The sequence below is a fragment of the Ictidomys tridecemlineatus genome, chromosome 11 (genome assembly GCF_052094955.1).
Source record: "Ictidomys tridecemlineatus isolate mIctTri1 chromosome 11, mIctTri1.hap1, whole genome shotgun sequence".
Taxonomy (NCBI): Eukaryota; Metazoa; Chordata; class Mammalia; order Rodentia; family Sciuridae; genus Ictidomys; species Ictidomys tridecemlineatus.
In genome coordinates this window covers 72,381,207-72,402,686 of record NC_135487.1, presented here as the reverse complement: position 1 = coordinate 72,402,686, position 21,480 = coordinate 72,381,207, and the positions used below count along the sequence as shown (strand labels likewise).

Here is a 21,480-nt window from a genome sequence, read left to right as displayed (position 1 = left end):
AAAAAGGGAAGCCCTGTGTTAGGAAGGGCTATGTATTGGGGAAGCGTTGAGAATACTGAAAAAAATGTCAATAATGAATATCTCTGGATAATAAAATAAAGGATTACTCATTTTTATGTTCATTCTCTATTTTATTATAAAATGATAACGTATACTATGTTCAAAACCATTAAAAACTCTTCAGTAGCAAAACAGGGATTTCCAATAAGAGCAAAATGCTTGAAGTAGTTTTGATTTATATAACTTTGCTTACATTTGCAACACAGATTTTCTCTCTCTCTCTCTCTCTCTCTCTCTCTCTCTCTCTCTCTCTCTCTCTCTCTCTCTCTCTCTCAATGAAACATAAGCCAACTGGAGCAATGTATCTAAAAGGGAGCCTGTGAAAGCCTTTCAAGAGGAGGGAGAAAAAAGAAGCTTGGCAGGACTGTGTTGGCGGAGATGTCACCAGGAGTGTTTGGCTTTTCTTTCTGTCCTTTTATCTCTACACCAAACATCTGTATCTGAGTTGTGGTCTGATTTTTCAGACATGTCTTTGTTAGATTTAGCAATGCTGTGAGTTACTTTTTAATTTCAGTTTGTCTGCAGTATTGTATTCGTGGAAAGGGCTAACTTAGTTTTGGTTTTGCTTTTCAGCTTATATAAAGGAGAGGCAGAAGTGGAAGAAGGCAGAAGACTGGAAAGGAGAGTTCCAGGAAGCTGAGGAGCTGTAGTTCAGTGGAGCAGGTATGTTGTTCCTCCTCCTCTCCTCCTCCTCTCCTCCTCCTTCCCCTCCTCCTCCTCCCCCTCCTCCTCCTCTCCTCCTCCTCCTTCCCCTCCTCCTCTTCCCAACTCCCCCTCCTCCTCCTTCTTCCTCTTCTTCTTTTTACATGCAGCCTAGTCTTACTTATGGCTTGATTTCCAGTTCAAAGTGGCAATTGGAGGCTGGCCAGGAAGGGAAGGTAGCCCATTGTTGAGCCTGCAGGGGTCTTTCCCTGGCTTTAGTTCTGGGGAAGCTCAGCTTCTTCCTTTGACCAGTAGCAGCTTCGAGGTAACAGCCAGACACACAGAAGCCCTTGGTCCCTGAATTCCCTGCATCTTCAACTCAAGGCCTAAGCTAGGGGAGTGGAAAGAGCCCTGGATGGGAGCCCATCTGCCATCTGCTGACCTCTTTCAGTTCCCTTCACAGTTCTGGAATATGCAGAAGGAGAGGCTCCCTGCCTAGGAACTTAAGGCAACTATAATCCAGAGACTTCTCTTTTTATCTTTCTCGTAGTCACACTTAAGATATCTTTACAGTGAGAACTATTCCCATGTAGAAACAAATTTAGTTACGTAGTGCTGATCTTTTTTCTTCAAAGTAACTGTATAGGCAAGATGCTCTGTGTGTGTGTGTGTGTGTGTGTGTGTGTGTGTGTGTGTGTGTGTGAGTGTGATGTTTGTTTCTCACAGGGATATCAGAGTCAACTGTAGCACTTGTTAGGAATGTAGATGCATAAGAATCTACATTTTAATAATCCCTTAGGGTGAGTCTTATGTACACTGAAGTTTGAAACCATTCCTCAACAGGACCAAAAGAATAATCATTAATTTGAATTTAAAATGTTCAGCAGTTCATTCATAGCTAACCAGAGACATTTCTAAAGTTGTCTGCAGTAACAGCCGTATCATCCTAGACCTGTGACTGCAGAGAGGGGGCCCTCCCAATTTGAGGAATTATAATAATTCCAGGAATCACAACATTGATGCTGGGGGATTATATGTTCTTCACGTTGGAGAACCAGATAAGAGGAACAGCATGTTTGAACTTGATTAATGTGCTGTTCCTGTGAAAAATTAACAGTGTGCAGATTTTGTTGAGACATATGATCTAATGGACTGATTTGCTTAGTATGGTTATTATAACTTAATTTCCATTAATTCAAGAAACATTTACTGAATTCTGCATTGGATGTATGCTATTCTAAGATATAAACTTCTGCTGTTTCATTTAGTTGTTGGAACACCCTTCAGGTTGGACCTATAGTTTTACTCATATTAACTCTGTAATTACCCAACTTAGGCTTTGCTAGAGGAAACTCCTGGTTTAAGTGAACTCATGTGAATCTTACAGCTATTTTAAAAAATTAATTCATTTCAGTTATACATAATATTGAAGTTCTTTTTTAAAAAAAATATTTATTTTTTGGTTGTAGGTGGACACAATACCTTTATTTTATTTTCATTCGATGCTGAGGATTGAATCCAATGCCTCAGGCATGCTAGGCAAGCACTCTACCACTGAGCCACAACCCTAGCCCTGGAGTTCTTTTTGACATAATTATACAAGCATGGAATAAAATTTGCTCCAATTCAGTTCCCATATTTATCCTTTGCCTCTCCTTCTCCCCACCCTCTTCTCTTTACCCCACTGATCTTTCTTCTATTTATTTATGGGTTTAAAAAAACAGTGCTTTATGGATATATATGAAAGAGTATATATAATAAAAATTATATTAATATTTAATATATAAATTGTATAATATACAATAAAGATACAAAATTATTTACATATAAATAATTTATATACATAAATTTATATGCATAAATTATTTAAACATATAAGGTAAAATTCACTGTGGTATATTCATATATATATATACATAGGAAAGTTTGGTCAGATTAATTTCACTGTTCCTCCCTTTTCCTATTCCTCCTCCTTCTCCCTCAATCTCTTTCTTTTACTTCACTGAACTCTCTTCAATTTTCATGGTATTCCTCTATCTCTTTTTCTTTTCTTTTCCCTTATTTTCATCTAGTTCCTGCATATGAGAGAAAACATTCAATCTTTGACCTTTTAGGGCTGGTTAATATGATTGACTTTTGTGATATTCTGCAGTTCCATCCATTTACCAGCAAATGCTATAAACTTATTCTTGTTTATGCTGGGATTACAGGCCTGAGCTACCACACCTGGCTCTATGTTGTGGTTTGATTTGCATTTCCTTAATATTAAAGCAAGATTAAAGTGGAGATTTGGCCTGAAAAATTTCTGAGCAAACAAAGCCAACTAGATGTTAAAAATAATATTATCCTTGTGAAAGCTTCAAATCTAAACAAAACAAACTTGGGTCATTTGGGTAAATGCTTATGCAAAATGGAATGAAAACCTAACCTCAGTTACTCATAAGTAGCCAATTAACATATGATTATGTGACTAATACTTGTTACATGTTAACCCATAAAAGGCAAATTTGTAACTACCACTAATCAGTTATTCCTCATGCTTCTACATTTTTCTAATAAATACTTGATTCTGAGGCTTTGTTATCAGAACACAAACACTAAAACAGTCTTCAATCCGGATATTTCCCCAAACACAAACTGATCTTATTCAAACAAACTCTAAAATTTTATTATATCTCCAAATTTCCTTTTACACTAGTTATTAGTGGAGTTGAGCCTGTCTCAATGTGCTTATGGTCACTTGCATATCTTCTTTGGAGAAATGTCTATTTCAGTCATTTGCTCACTTTTAAATTGGGTTTTCTGTTCTTGTTGATGAGCTGTAGGAGGTCTTTGTAGAGTCTGGAGATTAATCCTTAATCAGACAAATGATATGCAAATATTTTTCACCCATTTTGTGTGAGTTTTCTTTTGCTCCATTGATAGCGTCCTTTGTGCATAACAATTTTCAATTTTAAAGAAGTATAGTTTATCTGTTTCTCATTTATTTCCTGTGCTTTGGTATCATATCCAAGAATTCATGGTTATCTGAAATCCAAGTTAGGAAAAAACAAACTAGAAAAGTAGGCCCCCCAGTCAGGTTAGCCTATTGCTAATAATGTCTGCTCCTTTCCCTCCAGTTCAAAGTGTGGGGAGGATTCAGGATTAGACCTTCAGAATAAGTCTGTGATGTCCTGGGGAGTGGCTAGGGAAAGGGCAAGCAAAGACACAGAATTTCCTTCTATTTTGAATGTGGCTTTGCATACTGTTTCTTTGAATGGTTTTCAGAATTCCTATAAGATTATTTTAGCTTTTTTTTTTACATCTCCATGGAAGGAACAAGAGCTTAAAGCTTCCTAGTCTGCCATTCTGCCATTCTGCTCAATTGTCTAGCTTTTTAATCATGTCTCTGTGACATATTCACTCAGCATTTGTGAAGCTTATTTATCTCATTTGCTAAATTGGCTGAATAATCTCTAACTTGCAGGTACATAAATTATTTATTACAGTTTTTAGCATATTTTAGTAACATTACATGGGTTTTATTATTACTTGAAGAAAAATTTCATCAAAAACATTAGAGATTTGGGAGAATGATGAAGGCAACCTTGTGGAGTCTGCTCTTGTTCAGTTATGTGTAGTCCCAAACAAAGGACAGATGGCTCATCAGTCCCAAGTTGATGGGTGGTTGGATAACTCTGAGACAGAGAATGACTTTGTAATCTTATTTCTACTTGGAGGCTGTTCCAGATTAGCAGATTGCTATGGCATCTGGACCGAAAATGTCAGCCCCTATTTGTCTGGTGGAAAATAACAATGAGCAGCTGATGGTGAACCAGCAGGCTCTAAGAATTCTTGAGAAGATTTATCAGCCAGTCATAGTGGTGGCCATTGTTGGACTGTACCGTACAGGAAAATCCTACTTGATGAACCGTCTGGCAGGACAGAACTGCGGTGAGTGGTGTCCTGGGCAGGGCCAGTTGCTTGTCTCCAGCTGAATCTCATCTTCTTAGTGATGATCCTCACTCAAGGGAGGACCCAACTTTTCTCAGTAAAGGAACTTTCTCATTCTAATTCTCATGGCCAAATTACTGCTTTTCTGTAATCTTTCCCCATATTCTTTTCTTTATTCTGATTAAGGAAAATCTCTCCTACTGGTGTTCACAGTTGTATCTTTTCTAACATCCACGTCTTTTCTAACACTTCCAGAAATGTTTCTTCTATCTTATATAAAATATTTTTCCCTCTACATAATATTTCATCAACATGTAAAGATCTTTGAATATTTGTCATCTTAAAAATCCTCCCTGGATTTCACTTCCTATTGCAACTACTCTTTTTCTTTTTTGCTTTTTCTTTCACTTATTTTTCAATGCAAAAAAATAGTATTCAAATTCCTTTTTTTCATTTTTTTGTTCTTACATCTATCTTTAATCTGAAGATCTCTGAGCCTCACCGTTTCTTTAAAATGCTTCTTACTAGTGACCTCCATTTTGTCTAGTTCATGAATGCCTCTTTGTCTTCATCTAGAACCCTCAAGTGGCATCATTCTCAGATTAATAACTGATCCTCTGCTTCTTAAAATAGGTGACTTGCAAAGTAAGGCATTCTTGAGGAAGAAGAGATTCCACCATCTTGGCTGTTGGGGTACACACAATCCAAGACCTCAGGCTCTGTGGGTTCTAGGCTGCTTAGGAGTTCTGCTCTCAGCATATGTTGTTCTCCCCTTCCCTTGCAGGCTTTCCTTTGGGCTCCACAGTGCAATCGGAAACCAAGGGCATCTGGATGTGGTGTGTGCCCCACCCCATCAAGCCAAATCACACCCTGGTTCTTCTGGACACTGAGGGTCTGGGCGATGTGGAAAAGGTGAGGGAGGGAGTCTCAGATCCTTTGTATGCTTAATTTTCTCCTTATTGCTTTATGACCCTTTACAATTTAATTGCTTTGATTTACCACCTGGAAACAGAACTATAGTGAATAAGGCAAACTGGAAGCCTAAATCTTACCTCCAGCTCAGATAAGATAGAGAGAGGGATGGTGAATAGAATGTTTTATTTCTTGATGGTTAGCAATACCACCCTTTATCATTGAGTTCTGCTTCCTCAAATGTGGAAGTTTGAACATTATAGAAGCAGCTGAGGCAAGTATGGGAAGCAACTTCATTTTAAAAAATAGGAGAAGGGGGCCATAGCTGGTATCCTGGTATCCCAAGAAGTGACAGCATCTTACTCCTTTTATACATTTTAGGTTTTCTTTGTTCTCATGATCTCTTCCCCCTTATCTCTCTCCTTCCTGCCCAAGAGATCTAGGTGGAATGGTAAAACGTGAGAAGCAGGTGGGTTCAAATGGCCAAGGTGGAGTGATCTGGGCAGGAAGGGAATGGGCAGCCTGGGAGGCATTAATTAGCAGTTTCCTGCCTGCTCATTGGAAGCTTCCTTAACAACCTTCTGGGAGGGGCAGTACAGACCTATGATCTTGGTGCTCAAAGGGCTCTGGAGGCATTAACATTCCAATCTCCAGGGGCAGTCTCTAACTTCCTGGACCCAAATTGGCCTCCATTTTCTCAATCTGACCATATCACTATCTACACTAACTACCTATCTTTAATTTTTGCTTCAGTAGGGTGAATGCTCTGATTCAATATAATAAAAATTTATTGAGCAGCTAAGTTCTAGTCTTCTGGACTCAGTAGATAGGCATTACTGACAAAGTAAAGGCTCTGTCCTCAAAAAACCTGGAGCCCCATTGAGGAGATGGTACTTATGCTGTTGAGGAGATCTATACCTATTGAGGAGACCATATTTATGCCTGGGAAAGCTTGGGAAAGAAACAGGTTGGAGAGAGGAAGATCCCATGCTGCAGTGTAGTGCCTGACCCCTGTCAGTTCCATGGAGAAATCTGTGGCTGGGTTGGCCCTTTGGAGGGATCCTGTGTTGAGACAAGGAAGTTGGGCCTTGATCCCTGGTGTTGATCAGTCCTTGGAGTTCTGCCCTGGAAGCCTTTCTCATTGAGTGCTGACCTCTGAGGGCTGTCATCCATTAGCACTTCCAATAGCTTGACAACTGATCCACACAGCACATCCCAACTTGATCAAATAGTTAAATGTAAACGGAGCTTGATAGGAAGGTGAAGAGGTATCAGCCTTATCCCTGTGGATGAGGAAAGCCTCCTGATCCACCTTTCAAACTACAAACATTCTGGAAGTCTTTGAGAAATCTATGACTGCTGGTACTATCAAAGCATATTTCTGACTTATAATACACATTTTAATATGGATTTTTGATATTGTAGCTTTCTAACAATAGATAAACTGAGTGATCTGTTCTTTTTTTTTGACACAATACATTTATTTTATTTATTTTTATGTAATGCTGAGGATCAGACCCAGTTCCTCACATGTGTTAGGCAAGCACTCTATTACTGAGCTACGGTTCCAGCCTGTGATCTGTCTTTTTATGCTTTATTTTGAGACTTATTTGAGAAAAGTGTCTAAATTTATATACTCCCTTTTTTTCATAAGGATTTAGATATTCTGGGCTTACTTTTTATCATCTTCTTTGAAATATAATTAACAAAATTGTATGCATTTAAGGTGCACAAGTTGATGTTTTGATTTACTTTGTGAAATGATTAGTACAAACACATTAATACATGCATTAATTTTTAGTTTTCTTTTTACTTTTGTAGTGAGAACACTGAAGTCATAGTTTCTTAGCAAAATTCAAGTGTACAATACAGTGTTAACTATAGTCACCATGCTATACCTTAGAACTCTAGAAATTATTTATTTTGCATAACTGAAACTCTATACTTTTTGACCAGTATCTCCCTGTTTCTCACATCCCCCAGATTCCAGAACACACCATCCCTTTCTCTGCTGATATGGATTTGACCATTTTATATTCCATACCTGAATGAGATAATATAGTATTTTTCTTTTTGTACCTGGCTTATTTCACTTAGCATAATGCCCTCAATTTTCATTCATGTTTTGCAAATGGCATGATTTCCTTTGTTCTTTTAGGTTTGAGTACTCATACTCTATGCTTTCTTTACCCATTTATTCCTTGATAAACGTCTGTTCTTGGCCATTGTGAAATAATGCTGTAATAAATATGGAAGGGCAGGTATCTCTCTGAGATACTGCAATTACTTCCTTTGGCTCTTGAGAAGTGATATTGCTGGATTATATGCTACTTCTATTTTTTTGAGGAATTTCCAGAATGTTTTCCATAACGGCTATACCAATTTACATTGCAATCAACAGCATTACAAGTATTCTTTTTCCTATATCCTCATCAACACATGTCATCTTTTGTTTTTTCGTTCACAGCCATCCTAATTGTTGTGATAGCTCATTGTGATTTTGACTTTCATTTCCCTGATAATTAGTGAGGTTGAATATCTTTTCCTGTACCCATTGGCAATTTGTATATTAAATTTTGAGAAATGTATTTTCAAGTCATTTTCTCATATTTATTGAGTTGTTTGACTTACTGTTGAGTTATATGAATTTCTTATATACTTTGAATATTAACCCCTTATCAGATATTATTTGCTAATATTTTTATCCCATTCTGTAGTTTCCTTTTTACATGGCTGATTTTTTTTTTTTTTTTGCTTGCAAGAAAGTTTTTAGTTGGATTTTGCTTTTGTTGTCTGTACTTTTGGTGCCATTTCCACAAAAACCAAGGCTAGACCAATGTTAAAAAGCTTTTGCCTCTTTTCTTCTTGAAATTTCAGGACACATGGTCATTTTTGTTTCCTACTATCTAACTGAAATTTTGTGTCCTTTGACCAATATTTCTCTATAATCCTTTCCCGGCCTTTGGACCACCCTTTCAACAACCATTCCATTCTCTACTTGTATGGATGCAACTTCTATAAGTTCCACATACAAGTGAGGTCAGGTGGTATTTGCTTTTTGTGTCTCTCTTCATTTCACTTTAGCTTAAAGTCCTGCAGGTTCATATATGTTGTTGCAAATGACAAAATTTCCTTGCTTTTATGGATGTGTGGTATTCTGGTGTGTGCATTTCCCACATTTTCTGCATCCATTTATCCATTGATGAACACTTGGTATGATTCCTTGCCTCAACTTCATTTCCTTTGGATAACACACAGTAGTACATCCACTTTCAGTGCTTATATGCAAGTTTCAAGTCTATTTTGAGTTCAATTTTAAACACTCTTCTGGCTATGGATATCCAGTTTTCTGACATCACTTGTTAACAAAGCCATTCTGTCCCTATTGTGTGTTCTTGGCACTGTTGTCCAAGCTGAGTTGACTATTAAAGCAAGGATTTATTTCTGGGTGCTCTCTGTTCCATGGGTCTAGATGCCTGCTTTTACAACATTGCCATACTGCTTTGATCACTGTAGCTTTGTAACATTTTAAATCAGGATGTGTGATCCCTTGACCTTTGTTCTTCTTGCTCAAGATTGGTTTGGTTATTCAGTATCCTTTGTAGTCCTGTATAGATTTTAGAATTTCTCTTTTTGTTTACTTAAGAATGTCATTGTCATAGGCAGTTGAAAGCCATCTATCAAACAATGGTATGTGCTTATCTAAATGGGTTTTCGTTTGCCACAAGTCTTAGTTCTAATAACATTGATTACTTTTTAATATTAGGGTTTTGGGGAATTAAGGAAATGAATAGGTTAATCTCCCCACCCTTAAATTGCTATATAGAATATTATAGGCCTGAATCTGTTATTACCTTGCTCTCTGGGAACAAGCTTTATATACTCTTTATAAGTAATTTCTAGATTTAATTTAGACAAATACTACAATTTATAGAAACAAATTAGCCTGACCTTTCATGTCCTTCATCAACCTGTGTCAGTGCTCACAATCCAGCATTGTTTCCTGCTCTTACTTGCTTCTCAGTCAAACAAAATAACTATTTTCACTGCAAAGACTCCTACAATCTCTAGTTTTGTTACTGTGGATCTTTCTACTTGTAGGATCATCTTTATTTGTTCTGTCAACCTTCTGCCAAATCTTTAATGGTCAGCTCATGATCTCTAGGAAGGCTTCATACATATTTTTCTCCAACTTTCATAGCTCTGCTCTTTCTTGATTGACATGTAATTCTTAATTTAATATAACAGCTATGGATTTCACTACTTATATAAATTACTAAGATCCAAATTTTTATAGATACTATTATCTGTGTTGTATTTATTTTTGTGAATATCTTCATTGCTTTGAATTAGTCATCTCAAAGTAACTTGTCATTGTGAAATTTGTTTTTCTGAATCTAAGATCAGGGGATCAGTAGCCATCTATGCCCAGCTATCCCTACTCTGATATTTATATGTTTTATAAGGTCTATGGCCAATAAATATATAGAGAGAATGAGGAAATGCTAACATCAATGATTGAATGAATATCCTATTGAGAACCCAATAGAGTACAAGTTTATGTATGTATATTATTTCATCTCATTGAGAAAAATAAAGCTATGTGAAGATGAGAATCATCATATGAAGAAATTATGATTCTAAGAAACATTATAATTGTCAAAGCTGTTATTTGTTTAGGTCTTTCTTCATTGCATATGAATTCCTATTAGTAAACCCATAAACGAAAGACTGACAGAATAAAGTCTGAATGAATTTGTAAAACTTAACTCCTAAGTTCCTTGCTGTAATGTGCTTCCTAGGGTGACCCTAAGAATGACTCCTGGATCTTTGCCCTGGCCGTGCTTCTCAGCAGCACCTTTGTCTACAACAGCATGGGCACCATCAATCAGCAGGCCCTGGACCAGCTGCAGTATCCTTCCAGGAACTCAACCACCCTGTCATTGAGTTTAGGGGAATGAATATTGAGTCATTATCTTTTGCCCTGTCAATTAGTGGTTTCTGGTGAAGCAGCGAGCACTTATGGCAAAAGAGGTGGTTTATTAGAACTTTTTAATAGGGAAACACAGAAATGATGTTTTTTCCTCAGCCAAGACCTAGTTATGTGACAGAGCTGACAGAATTAATCAGGGCAAAGTCCTCCTCAGATCCTGATGAAATAGAAGATTGCACAGAGTTTGTGAGTTTCTTTCCAGACTTTGTCTGGACTGTCCGGGATTTCACCCTAGAGCTGAAGTTTAATGGTGAGGACATCACAGAAGACCAGTACCTGGAGAATGCCTTGAAGCTGATTAAAGGTACCAGAGTGTGGCTCAGGAGTGGGTGGGATCACTGAGAACTGCCCATCATTTCTGGGCTTCCATTAGTATTTGAGACTGAACTGAGGTCTGTAGAAATGGTGAGTGGAGTATAGGTTGAAGAGCTCCAGGAACTGATGTTTACTTATGATATGTAAGGCCTAAAGTACAATGAAATTATTCAAAACCAAATTCTTTTAAACAATTTTTACTTTAGTATCCTGATTACAATGGAGGCTAAAACTTTCTAGTGACCAGACACTTCTGTATCCTCTTTGGCATCTGCTTTCCTCTGTTTAGGAGAACAAATGGCCTCAAAATTATTAGACATGAAATTATAATCCAAAACCCATCTGATGAAAAATTATGTATTTCACACAGATAATTCTTCTAATTTTAAAATACTAGTGTATTTATTTCATTCATATGAATACCTTTGTGATCCAGGTGTGGCATCTGTAATTCTTGGCACTCCGGAGTACAGAGCAGCAGAATCTCAAGTTCAAGCTTAATGAGACCTGTCTCAAAATGAAAAAATTAAAAAGGCTAGGGATATAGCTCAGTGGTAGTGGTCCCTTCCTAGAGCAGCAGGATTTCAATTTGAGGCCAATTTGGGCAACTTAGCAAGATCCTATCTTAAAATGAAACCTAAAAAGCTTGGGTATGTAACTCCCTGGAATGGCCCTGAGTTCACTTGCCAGTAGTACTCCCTTCCCACTCTCATACCTTTGTGTTCTAAATAGGCCTGAAGAAGCATGTATATTTTCTATTTATTCCTTTCCAATACTTATTATGATTATAAGGACACTCATTTTACTTGTATGAGATGGCTTTCTCTTAATTCCAACACATTTATTCATGGTATTATTTTAAAAAATATATTAATTGGTGTACATATTGCTTATATGTAAATTATTTGCATGGGTGCATAGCTAAAGAAATCTTGTGAGAATACCAATTCTGATTTATTCTTTTGGGCTTTCATTTTTCTCTCTATGCTTTCTCAAAACATTAATTGAAAAATTGATAGGCAGAAAAGCAAAAGGTCAAATCAAATATACACCTCTGTCTCAAATTTTAAAAATCACATTTTGTTTACTTTTGGTCTTTGGAAATGTTTGCTACAAATAGCTAACATTGTGTGAAAGTTATTTTTAAAAAACAAACTACATTGTTATATTACATCCCAATATTATGGGATATATACAGATAGTAAGGTGATTAGTCAAGTGAAGCCGATACTCCATCTATCATCTCACATAGTTAGTTGATTTGATTTAATAACAATCCCAAATATAGTAGTTTTGTTACCCATAGTCCTCATGTTGGACATTAGATCCCTAAACTTCTGCTTCCTACATATCTGTTACTTTAATGTTTGACCCACATTTCCCATTTCCTCCCCACCCCTGGTAACAGCTATTTCATTCTTTCTGTTTATTTGGCTTTTTAAAAAGTGAATTCTTTTTAGCACGGAAGTAGTTTTCCTTAATGAAGTATGGTATTGTTCTCAGTATTCCTAATGTTACTTCTGATATTGCTCCATTATCACTTATTTGTGTGTCTTCTTTCTGTTCCCACAGCTCAATTTTTGCAAGGGATTGAGTGGACCAGAGATTTATGTTTAACCTTTCATTCATTCAGTGAACATATAATAAATAACAACTCGTTCTGGTCTGGGGATATCAGTCTAGATATTTTTTTTCTGCTAGGATCTAAATCTCTTGTCAGAGTTACATCATTGGCACAGTTTGGTGTGCAAAGAAGTATTGAATGTTAATGTTAAAACAATTCTTTAACAGTATATATTAACTGCAAAGATACAACAACCTCTATCAAAAAATCTTTAGTTCCCGGTCCTAAGACAATTTCTACTATATTCTTTGTTTTCCCCATCCCTCAGGGAATGGCTCCAGAGTTGCAATGTTCAATCAGCCCAGGGAATGCATCAGGAATTTCTTTCCAAAACGGAAGTGTTTTGTCTTTGACTGGCCAACAAATAACAAAGAACACCTAGCCCATATTGAGAGCATCTCAGAAGACCAACTGGATCCTAAATTCCAGGAACAAACAAATAGTTTCAGTTCTTACATCTTCACCCAGGCAAAGATCAAGACACTCAGAGAGGGGATTGTGGTTACTGGCAATCGTGAGTCTTTTCATATTTCTGTGTTGACTAATACATGTTGAATATACTATAAAATGTGTTTCCATTAGTTTTGTTTGATAATTGGAGAAATATGCACAATTTTAAATCAGGTTACTTGTTAGGGTTTACAGACCGTCTGTAAAATTATGCACTTTGTTACTGGTGTCTGTGGCTTCCACATATCTGAAAAATCCTCCATTGATAATAAAAATCACTAATAGTGTATAAAAACAGATAGATACTATTTTTTAGGGGAGTTCTTATATGTTAAGTGTTATTTGTAAGCAGAATGTGATGGGTATTTTAGAAATTTATAGTAGCTCATATATAAATGCTGGCCTGTAAACACCTGAAAATCCTTTGAAAGTTTTGGCAATAAATATAATCTGATATACCTTTCCTCATTGGTCAACCTATGTAATGTATTTTCCTTTGACTTTTAATTGAGATGTTATGTTTTCCATATACACTTAGTATATTACAGGGAGGTGGATAGTTAACATTTTAAATACTGTGGCCTAGAGAACCATAAAACTGAGGTCAATAGTAACACCAAAGTGATGATAGTAGAAAGAGGTAGGCATGTGTGTTTTAATGTGTATGAGGTTTTAGAAATATTGTCTTAGAATCTTGGATCTTATTGAGTTATAGATTCCAATTTATCCCCTAAAATTTCTGGCTTCCTCAGGCCTGGGGACTCTGGTGGTGACCTATGTAGATACCATCTCTAGTGGATCAGTGCCTTGTTTGGAGAATGCGGTGACTACTCTGGCCCAGCGTGAGAACTCAGCAGCTGTGCAGAAGGCAGCCGACCACTACAGTGAGCAGATGGCCCAGTGGGTGCAGTTCCCCACAGACACACTTCAGGAGCTGCTGGAGGCGCACGTAGCCTGTGAGAAGGAAGCCATCACAGTCTTCATGGAGCACTCCTTCAAGGATGAAAATCAGGAGTTCCAAAAGGAACTGGCGGTAATTGTCTCAGTTATTACCTTTTCTGGTAGTTCCCTTGAAAAGGAAGCCTAGAGGTGCCTTTATGGACCTCAGGGTTTTTCTCTCTAATTCAAGGATAAAGCACTTTGGATTCTCATGAGGAATACAGTTCCCAAAGACCATATATCCCTCTTTGCCCCTTCCCCCAAACTTGGGGCACATTATCCAGAAATCTCTCAGATGACTGAAGGAAAACCAGAATAGATATCTTCCATAACAATCTGATGACTGAAGTCAAATCTGTATCAATATGCCCCTGAATGCTTCTAATGAATATTAGAAAATCCTTCTATTGGTGACAAGCCAGCCTGGAACACCTGCAAGTCACCCCCATACTGTTTCTTCTTCTGTGCACACTCTCCTTTTCCTAGGAACCAAAGTTTCTTTCACCAGACCCTCTTTCCACGTTGCTGTTCATCTTATGTTATTCCTTGTTTCATTGCATCATTGAAGATCGAATCACAGCACTCCACAGCTGGCAAAACACCATGGAGCTTCTGGAATGCAATCCCTTCATCACATAGATGAGCATTTTGAAGCCCAGGAAGTTTAAGAAATTTTCCTGTAGACTTGCAGAGGATCTTCAGGGATGTAATGAGTCAAGTTTTGTGATTTCTGATTCATCCCAAGTCTTACTCCATTTGAATGCTTTTCTCATCATCAATATAGTTAGATTGACCCTTCTATAAGGTTCTTTGGAGTTTTATCTTTTTCATTCCTATCTTCCAGTAACATGTGTCTATAATTTCATTGCAGAAAATAGTAGAGGAGAAGAAGAACTATTTCTTGCTGAAGAATGAGGAGACTTCTGAAAAATACTGCCAGGCTGAACTGAATCGGCTTTCAAAGACCCTAATGGAAAGCATTTATGCAGGAACTTTCTCTGTTCCTGGAGGCCACAAGCTCTACATGAAAGCAAGAGAAAATGTTGAACAGAACTATTTGCAAGTGCCCAGGAAAGGAGTCAAGGTGAGAAGTAAGGGGACATGGGGAGCTTAGAGAACAGTCAAAGGATCTCTTAAATCTACTTGTAAGTGATAAGAAAGCATGATACCTCTATCTCTCTCCCTCTTCCCCAGAGCTGGAGATGGAAAACCAGGGCTTTGTGCTATCTAGACAAGTGCTCTACCACTGAGCTACTCCCTGACTCCACTTAGTCTTCGAATGCTTCCTATTTATTATATTTACCTGAGACTGGAAGTATTCATTTCCAAAGGTATTGTGGATTTCAGAAATTCAGGAAAGACAGAAAGAACTTATGAATTTCTTCATCCACATTATTTGAAATGTGCCAAGTGCTGGTGATTCCCAAGGTTCAGTCAGAACCTTTGCTCTCAGGGCTGATCAAGGTAAGAAAGAGTCAACTAAATGGACATATTGAGTGATATCACTTATTGATATCACTTATGAGCCAGGGACAACAGGCTACATAGGTGGTGGCAGGAAACACAATAATGGCACAATTAACATTTCATATTCTATTGACTATAGACATGGTGATATGCTTTTTGCCGAGAGCTTTTAATTTAGTTTCCCAAACAACTCTATGTAATACCTCTCCTCATGTGAACATTTTATACATCTGAACTGAGAGGCCCAGACAGATTTAATAACTAGTCCAAAGTTATACCCAGCCAGTGGTGGGAGAAAGCAGCAGCATAGACCAGAGGCAGCATTTCACATTGGAAAAAAACACGTAAAAGCATTAGAGATTATAATTTGTACAATTTTACATCATTTAGACGAGGTGGAGCCTAGAGCAGGTGGAGGGAAAAAGCATTGGGAGAAGGGGAGGAGGGGGCAGGAAGAGGAGATATGGAGGGTCTCAGGTCACACGGAGGAGCTTGGTCACTAAGAAGGGAATCACTCAAATTTTAACCATGAAGCCAAAATGATATGGACATGTGTGGTTTTTGTTTGTTTTATTTTATTCTATGTTTTTTTTTTTTTTTTTGCTGAGGCCTGGGGATTGAATCCAGGGGTGCCTAACGATCCTACGTCACATCCCCAGCCCTTTTTATTTATTTTTACATTTTTGAGACAGGGTCTTGTGAAGTTGCTTAGGGCCTTGCTGAGTTTCTGTGGTTGGCTTTGAACTTGCAACCCTCCTTCCTCATCCTCCCAAGTTGCTGGGATTTATAAGTGTGCACCACTGCCTCTGGCTGATATATTGTTTTTACAGAAGTGGTCTTCCAATGAAATCTAAGTTTTTTGCTTCTTCTTGGTTCCACAGGCAGGCGAGGTCTTCCAGAGGTTTCTGCAGTCACAGACAGCAACAGAGAAGTCTATCCTGCAGGCAGATAAAGCCCTCAGTGATAAAGAGAAGGCCATTGCAGGTACAGGGACAGGACTCCACTCCCAGGTGGTGGTGGGATTCCTGTAAAGCCCTCTGACAGGTCTGACAGGAAGATCTTCTCCAAACTGTGAGCTTTCCCTTCTCTGTGGAATGCATGCTCTGCTGAATGTGTGAGGAACAAGGGGAAGTAGAGGTCAGACCTCAACCTGATGGGCAGGACCTTTCCTATCAGTGTCTGAAACTTGCGCTTGATGGTGTGGACTTGTGTGAATTCTGTGATTTCCTGCCCTGCCCTGCCTTTTAGATTTGGCTTGGTCTCTGAGCTCAGGAAATTATAGTATAGTTGCTGTTTCTTTCTTCCTTCTCTAAAACTTTCCTGTGACAGAGGAGCGGGCCAAGAAGGAGGCAGCTGAGAGGGAAGAGGAGCTTTCAAGACAGAGACTACAGGAACAACAGCAACAGATGGAGGCTCAAGAGAGGAGTTTCAAGGAAAACATGGAGCAACTGAAAAAGAAGCTGGAGGAGGAGAGAGAAGAGCTCCTGAAAAACCAGAACACCATGTTGGAGCACCAGCTGAAGGTGGGTGATGCCCTCCTCAGTAGTTCTGATGGTCCTGGGGCCCCAGAAGGAATAGTGCAAATCACACTCAGCTCACAGAAGGAAGATAATCACCATGTGTTGCTTGTGATTTATTTCAAGCCCTGAATTCTCTTGTAAAAAGATTTTTTTTAATTGTATTCTGTATTTAGACTCTGGAGAATCATTTATAGTCCCTTAAATTTTTAGATTTTATACATGGTGTAAGCTGCTGTTTAAGGAGATTTTAAAGTAATCTTATGACAGTGATATCTAGAGTGTGGGACATTCTATAGGGAAATTGTCTCAGTCTGAAACAAATCAATGGTATTAAAAAAAGGAAAGAAGGAGAAAGAGGAGGATAAGAAGGAAGAGAAGGAGAAGTCATGGCAGTAGTAGTGAGGTGAACTTTTCTAGATTAAAAGATAGTTCAGACCTAATAACCAAATGTATTTAAACTTTTTTGGGACCCTGATTTGAACAAAACAACTTCCAGAATATTTGAAACAATCAAGGAAATTTGAAGCATTAGATAATGTGAAATAATTTTGATAAGTATGATAAAGCCCTGTGTTTATATAAGACAAATATTAACATTGTTTAGAGATGCATATAAGAGGTGTAGTAGTAAAATGATTGAATGTTAAGGTGTTACTTTCAAGTATTTGGTAAATGAATAAAAGGAATAAACAAAACAAAAATTTCATGAGGGCCTGATTAAGCAGACAGATTTTAACCAGCTGTAGTCAAGATGGGAACAGCAATTGGTTAGCATCACCAAGTCCCATGTTGTCTGGAGCCCTATTTGTACTCAAAGACCTTAAGGCAGATCTGCACTGACATAAGTAGAAATCCAAGAAAGTAACAGCTTCTAAACTTGCTGCAGTTAAATCCAGATATAAACAGCTGCACAGGGCATGAGAGGAAATCCCTCATTGTCCATTTGGAAATTATATGGTAATAGATTTCTGGATCAGATAATGTGTTCTCATCATTGCTATATGATGGTGACCATGCCATCCCAGTGGGACTGAGAATCTGTTTATTCAGACCAATAACATTTCTTGGCAAGAATATGAATTTGTTCTCACACCTTGGTTAGCATGCAGCCAATCTGTAATGGTGGGTGAATATTAGTAAAGTGGGAAATGTTACTTCCTGGTAGTGTCTAGGTCTAGCTCAGACGATAGTCTTTGTTGCTAAATTATCCTACAGTAGTTGAGAAAACATTTTAGGGAGAAAATAAGACATGTTGACAAAGTTTTTTAAACAAAGTATAACTCAAAGTATCAAAATTATAAAATATTTACACCGCTTTCAATTCTATTTATTTTAGGTTCAAAAGGATTTGCTTGAGGAAGGATTCAAGAGGAAATCTGAGGAAATGAATGCAACAATTAATCAACTGAGAAATATGATTGATAATACAAAGGAGAGTAAAATTCCCTGGATTTTTCAAGTATTGGAATCATTTGGCAATGGTCTAAATGCATTATTTTCTCTTGGTAGTTCTGTTGGTAAACTTGGAAAAGGACTTTACTCACTGTTTAGAAAGAAGTAAGGAAAAATGTGTCTTGTGGTACATGCTTTGGCCTATTTTGGTGCTCAAGTTTTTCATTTTAATTCTGCAAAGTTTTAAACATAAAAAGTGCTTGCTAGAAGATATCAGTGCATGACCTGCCTTAGATGGAACAAATGCTTGGAAACATTTACAGATAATGCTAGTTTTAGTAAACTCACATTTGCAATAGTTTACATACATAAGAGGTTCCTTAATGCATTGATTTTAATCAGAAAAGTTCGGAAACTATGTAAATGTCATCTACATAAAATTGGTACTATAAATTTTCATATGGTGATGCCCTGCTTAGGGAGGGTCTTCACTTCAGTTTGATATCCCACATGCCAAACATTCCCAGACACACCCTTATTGACACACCCAGAAGCCTTTTAATCTTTGAGGTCTCTTAATCCAAACAAGTTGACAATTCAAATTAAGCATTACAAATATTAAGTAAATAATTGGACTAAGAATAAAATCTAAAACTCTAGTACATATATGAACAAATCTGAGCAAAACTCTTAAAACAAGTTGATAATGTAATAAAATTATCTATCTTACATACATCATTTCTTCTGAATCGTAGAAATCTATATGAAAAACTAACAAAATGATGACAATGGTGATGATTATAGCCAGAAATTCGACACTGACTTAAAGCTCACCTTTATGAGTTTGTGTTCTGATTGGTTTTACACATTCATAATGCAGAGAAAAAAAAACTCATATGAGATCCTGAGTGAGGTCAATACAAGTACTTTTAATCATAATTGCATCTGGTCAGTGACTAAACAGGTAGCTGCATTGACCCTAGCCATGTGCTGCTGGCACTAGGGAAGCCTTGGGAAGGTGCTGAGGGGAAAGTGGCTACATTTTTGTGTTCTTGTATGTCTCAGTTCAGAAATAAGACATCAAATGAATTATACCAATAGCAAGAATTTGAATTGCTCATAATCATCGTAAAGGATTAGCACAGTGTGTAGGAGTCAGTGTAGAAAGAAAGTGTAGAACCAGTTGAGGCTAATCAGTTGGTGATCTTTCCATCAGGAAATGAGTTAAGATGAATTTTTACTGAGCACAAAATTAGGATGGAAATGAGGGATGTGAATTCCAGACAGAAAAGGGTCTGTGCACAAATTCCTCAGTGGGGAAGAACTTGATGTGTTTGGCCCTGCAGGAAGGGCCAGATAGTGAATCTGAGACAAAGAGTGATGAGAAGAGGAGCAGGCAGGAGCCCAGCTGGGTAGGGTTTTGCAAGTCTTGACAGGAAGACTAGACTTGATTCTTGCTGTAATGGGAGTCTTAAAAATTCATTCTTAAAGACTTTTAAGAATGGTGACATGACTTAATTTGTGTTTTCACAACTCCCCATGACTGAGCAGGTAGAATGAATTGGAGATGGTAAAAAGTGATAGTTCCTGGCCAGGCTATCAGTGCTTATAAAAATTCCACCAATTTAACTTATAAAATGACCTGCCTATTTGTAGAAACACTTGAAAGAGTAAAATGTCATATGCTTGTTCTTGAAGAACAATAATAGTAAGTGCTGGAACTCTAAAACATGTTTTCCCCTTTTCTCCCTCCAAATTGCCCTCAGAATGATGCACAGAACTGTTCCCTGTGAGGACAAGAGGCAAGGCTTTACCTCTCCTCACTCCACCAAAACCTCATGAGGCAGGGTGGCAGGAAAATAATTTTTATTCAAGCCCAGTTTTGATGGAAGACAGAGGAAACCTTTTCATTTCAAATTATCATCTTCAGAAAACTCAAGGGAAAGGGAAGCTTTTATAAGAGAAGTGTTGGCAAAGTGGGACAAAAGGCAGTAATAGATTGTAATAGTAATAGAATGTAGATTCAGCTAGGCAGTGTTATGGAACATGTATATTTGGGGTCGTTTCTGTTCTGAGTCCGAGGAGGTTGGCAAGTTAAAACAACTTGGAGCTTTAATTTTCAGTAAGATAAAGTTGCCCTTACTATCAGGGATATATATATATATATATTGAAAGCAGCCTAAATATGTTTTAATGGGCAAATGTTATATTTATTCATTTTCCTGTAACAAGCCATTCAAGCATACATAAACACACAGATGTAAAAATATTGTGTGACAAAAGGATTTTAAAGTGGAATGCATGTAAAAGACAAACTAAGGATTTTCAAATGGGTAATAAACATATGAAAAGATGTTCAATTGTATGATTCATTAATACCATTATATGTTACCTCTACACATCTGCTAATAAAAATACAGCTGACTGCGTGGGCTCTCTCATCCAGCCATCCAGCGAGGAGGTCCACAGAACAGAGTAGAGGAGAGTGTGGCTGCAAAGTCACTAATCAAGACCTCCGGAGACCAAGCAGGAAGCAGGTCTGATTTTATTGCACAGTTACCATGTATAAATTCTCAGGCAGTAGCTAAGCAGATTACAGGTAGCCACCAATGCAATGTCTGCTAACTATCCTTGCATCAACCAATCCAGGAGTGGGCAGTGGAGCAAACACAGGGACTGCAACACATGGCCTCATGCCCAGGGCTGTGCCTACAGGGTAAGTGGCCGCCTGCTCACATGCCTAGCACGAGGGGAGTGGCCTGCCACTAAGATGCCCTTAACGTATGCCATGTATGCAGTACTCCATGCACTTGTCCCCACAGCTGACAAAATCAGGGTCTGATGAACTTGTGGAGAACCTGGAATGCTCACACACTGCTAGTGCAAAGACTAGAGAGCACAGCTCTGAAACTCTTTGGAGTATCTGCTTGTGCTGAACACGTGCCTTTCTGCAGTGTATATATTAGAAGTATGTGCCTGCCTGCAAACTAAGTAGAAAGTACAGGAATTTTCATAATAGTTTTTTTTCCCTTATAATGCTCAAACACTAAATACTACTGAAATGTTTATTAGCACTTGCATGGATAAATATTTGATATACCCACAGCTGGAGTACTTAATATCAATGGGAGTAAGTGATCCTCTAGCCATACACAAAAATGTAGACTAATGTCACAAACAGAATATTGAAAAACCCTGAATACTAAAGAGTACATAGTTAATTATTTTATTTA

General features: G+C 37.7%; 1 protein-coding gene across 4 annotated transcripts; it reads left to right on the top strand.

Moving 5' to 3' along the window:
* Positions 1 to 343: 343 nt before the first annotated feature.
* Positions 344 to 20,600, top strand: LOC101976813 (guanylate-binding protein 6-like). Of its 4 annotated transcripts, XM_078026664.1 has the most exons (12): positions 344 to 552; positions 634 to 723; positions 4,422 to 4,635; positions 5,420 to 5,547; positions 10,350 to 10,459; positions 10,648 to 10,844; positions 12,748 to 12,993; positions 13,682 to 13,962; positions 14,740 to 14,952; positions 16,217 to 16,319; positions 16,665 to 16,858; positions 18,192 to 20,600. In XM_078026664.1, the coding sequence occupies exons 3-12, from the start codon at positions 4,446 to 4,448 to the stop codon at positions 18,414 to 18,416; spliced, it is 1,887 nt and encodes a 628-aa protein (XP_077882790.1). In that variant the 5' UTR covers positions 344 to 552; positions 634 to 723; positions 4,422 to 4,445; the 3' UTR covers positions 18,417 to 20,600. The 4 variants fall into 4 exon arrangements, with proteins under 4 accessions (XP_077882790.1, XP_077882792.1, XP_077882793.1 ...); XM_078026666.1 differs by lacking the exon at positions 4,422 to 4,635; XM_078026665.1 differs by lacking the exon at positions 344 to 552 and having other exon boundaries at positions 568 to 723.
* Positions 20,601 to 21,480: the final 880 nt, after the last annotated feature.

Excerpts from the sequence above, each read along its gene's own strand:
- LOC101976813 (XM_078026664.1), top strand. The coding sequence starts at position 4,446 with ATGGCATCTGGACCGAAAATGTCAGCCCCTATTTGTCTGGTGGAAAAT. Across the intron at positions 4,636-5,419 it reads TCTGGCAGGACAGAACTGCG|GCTTTCCTTTGGGCTCCACA; the intron begins GTGAGTGGTGTC and ends CTTCCCTTGCAG. Across the intron at positions 16,859-18,191 it reads TGTTGGAGCACCAGCTGAAG|GTTCAAAAGGATTTGCTTGA; the intron begins GTGGGTGATGCC and ends TATTTATTTTAG.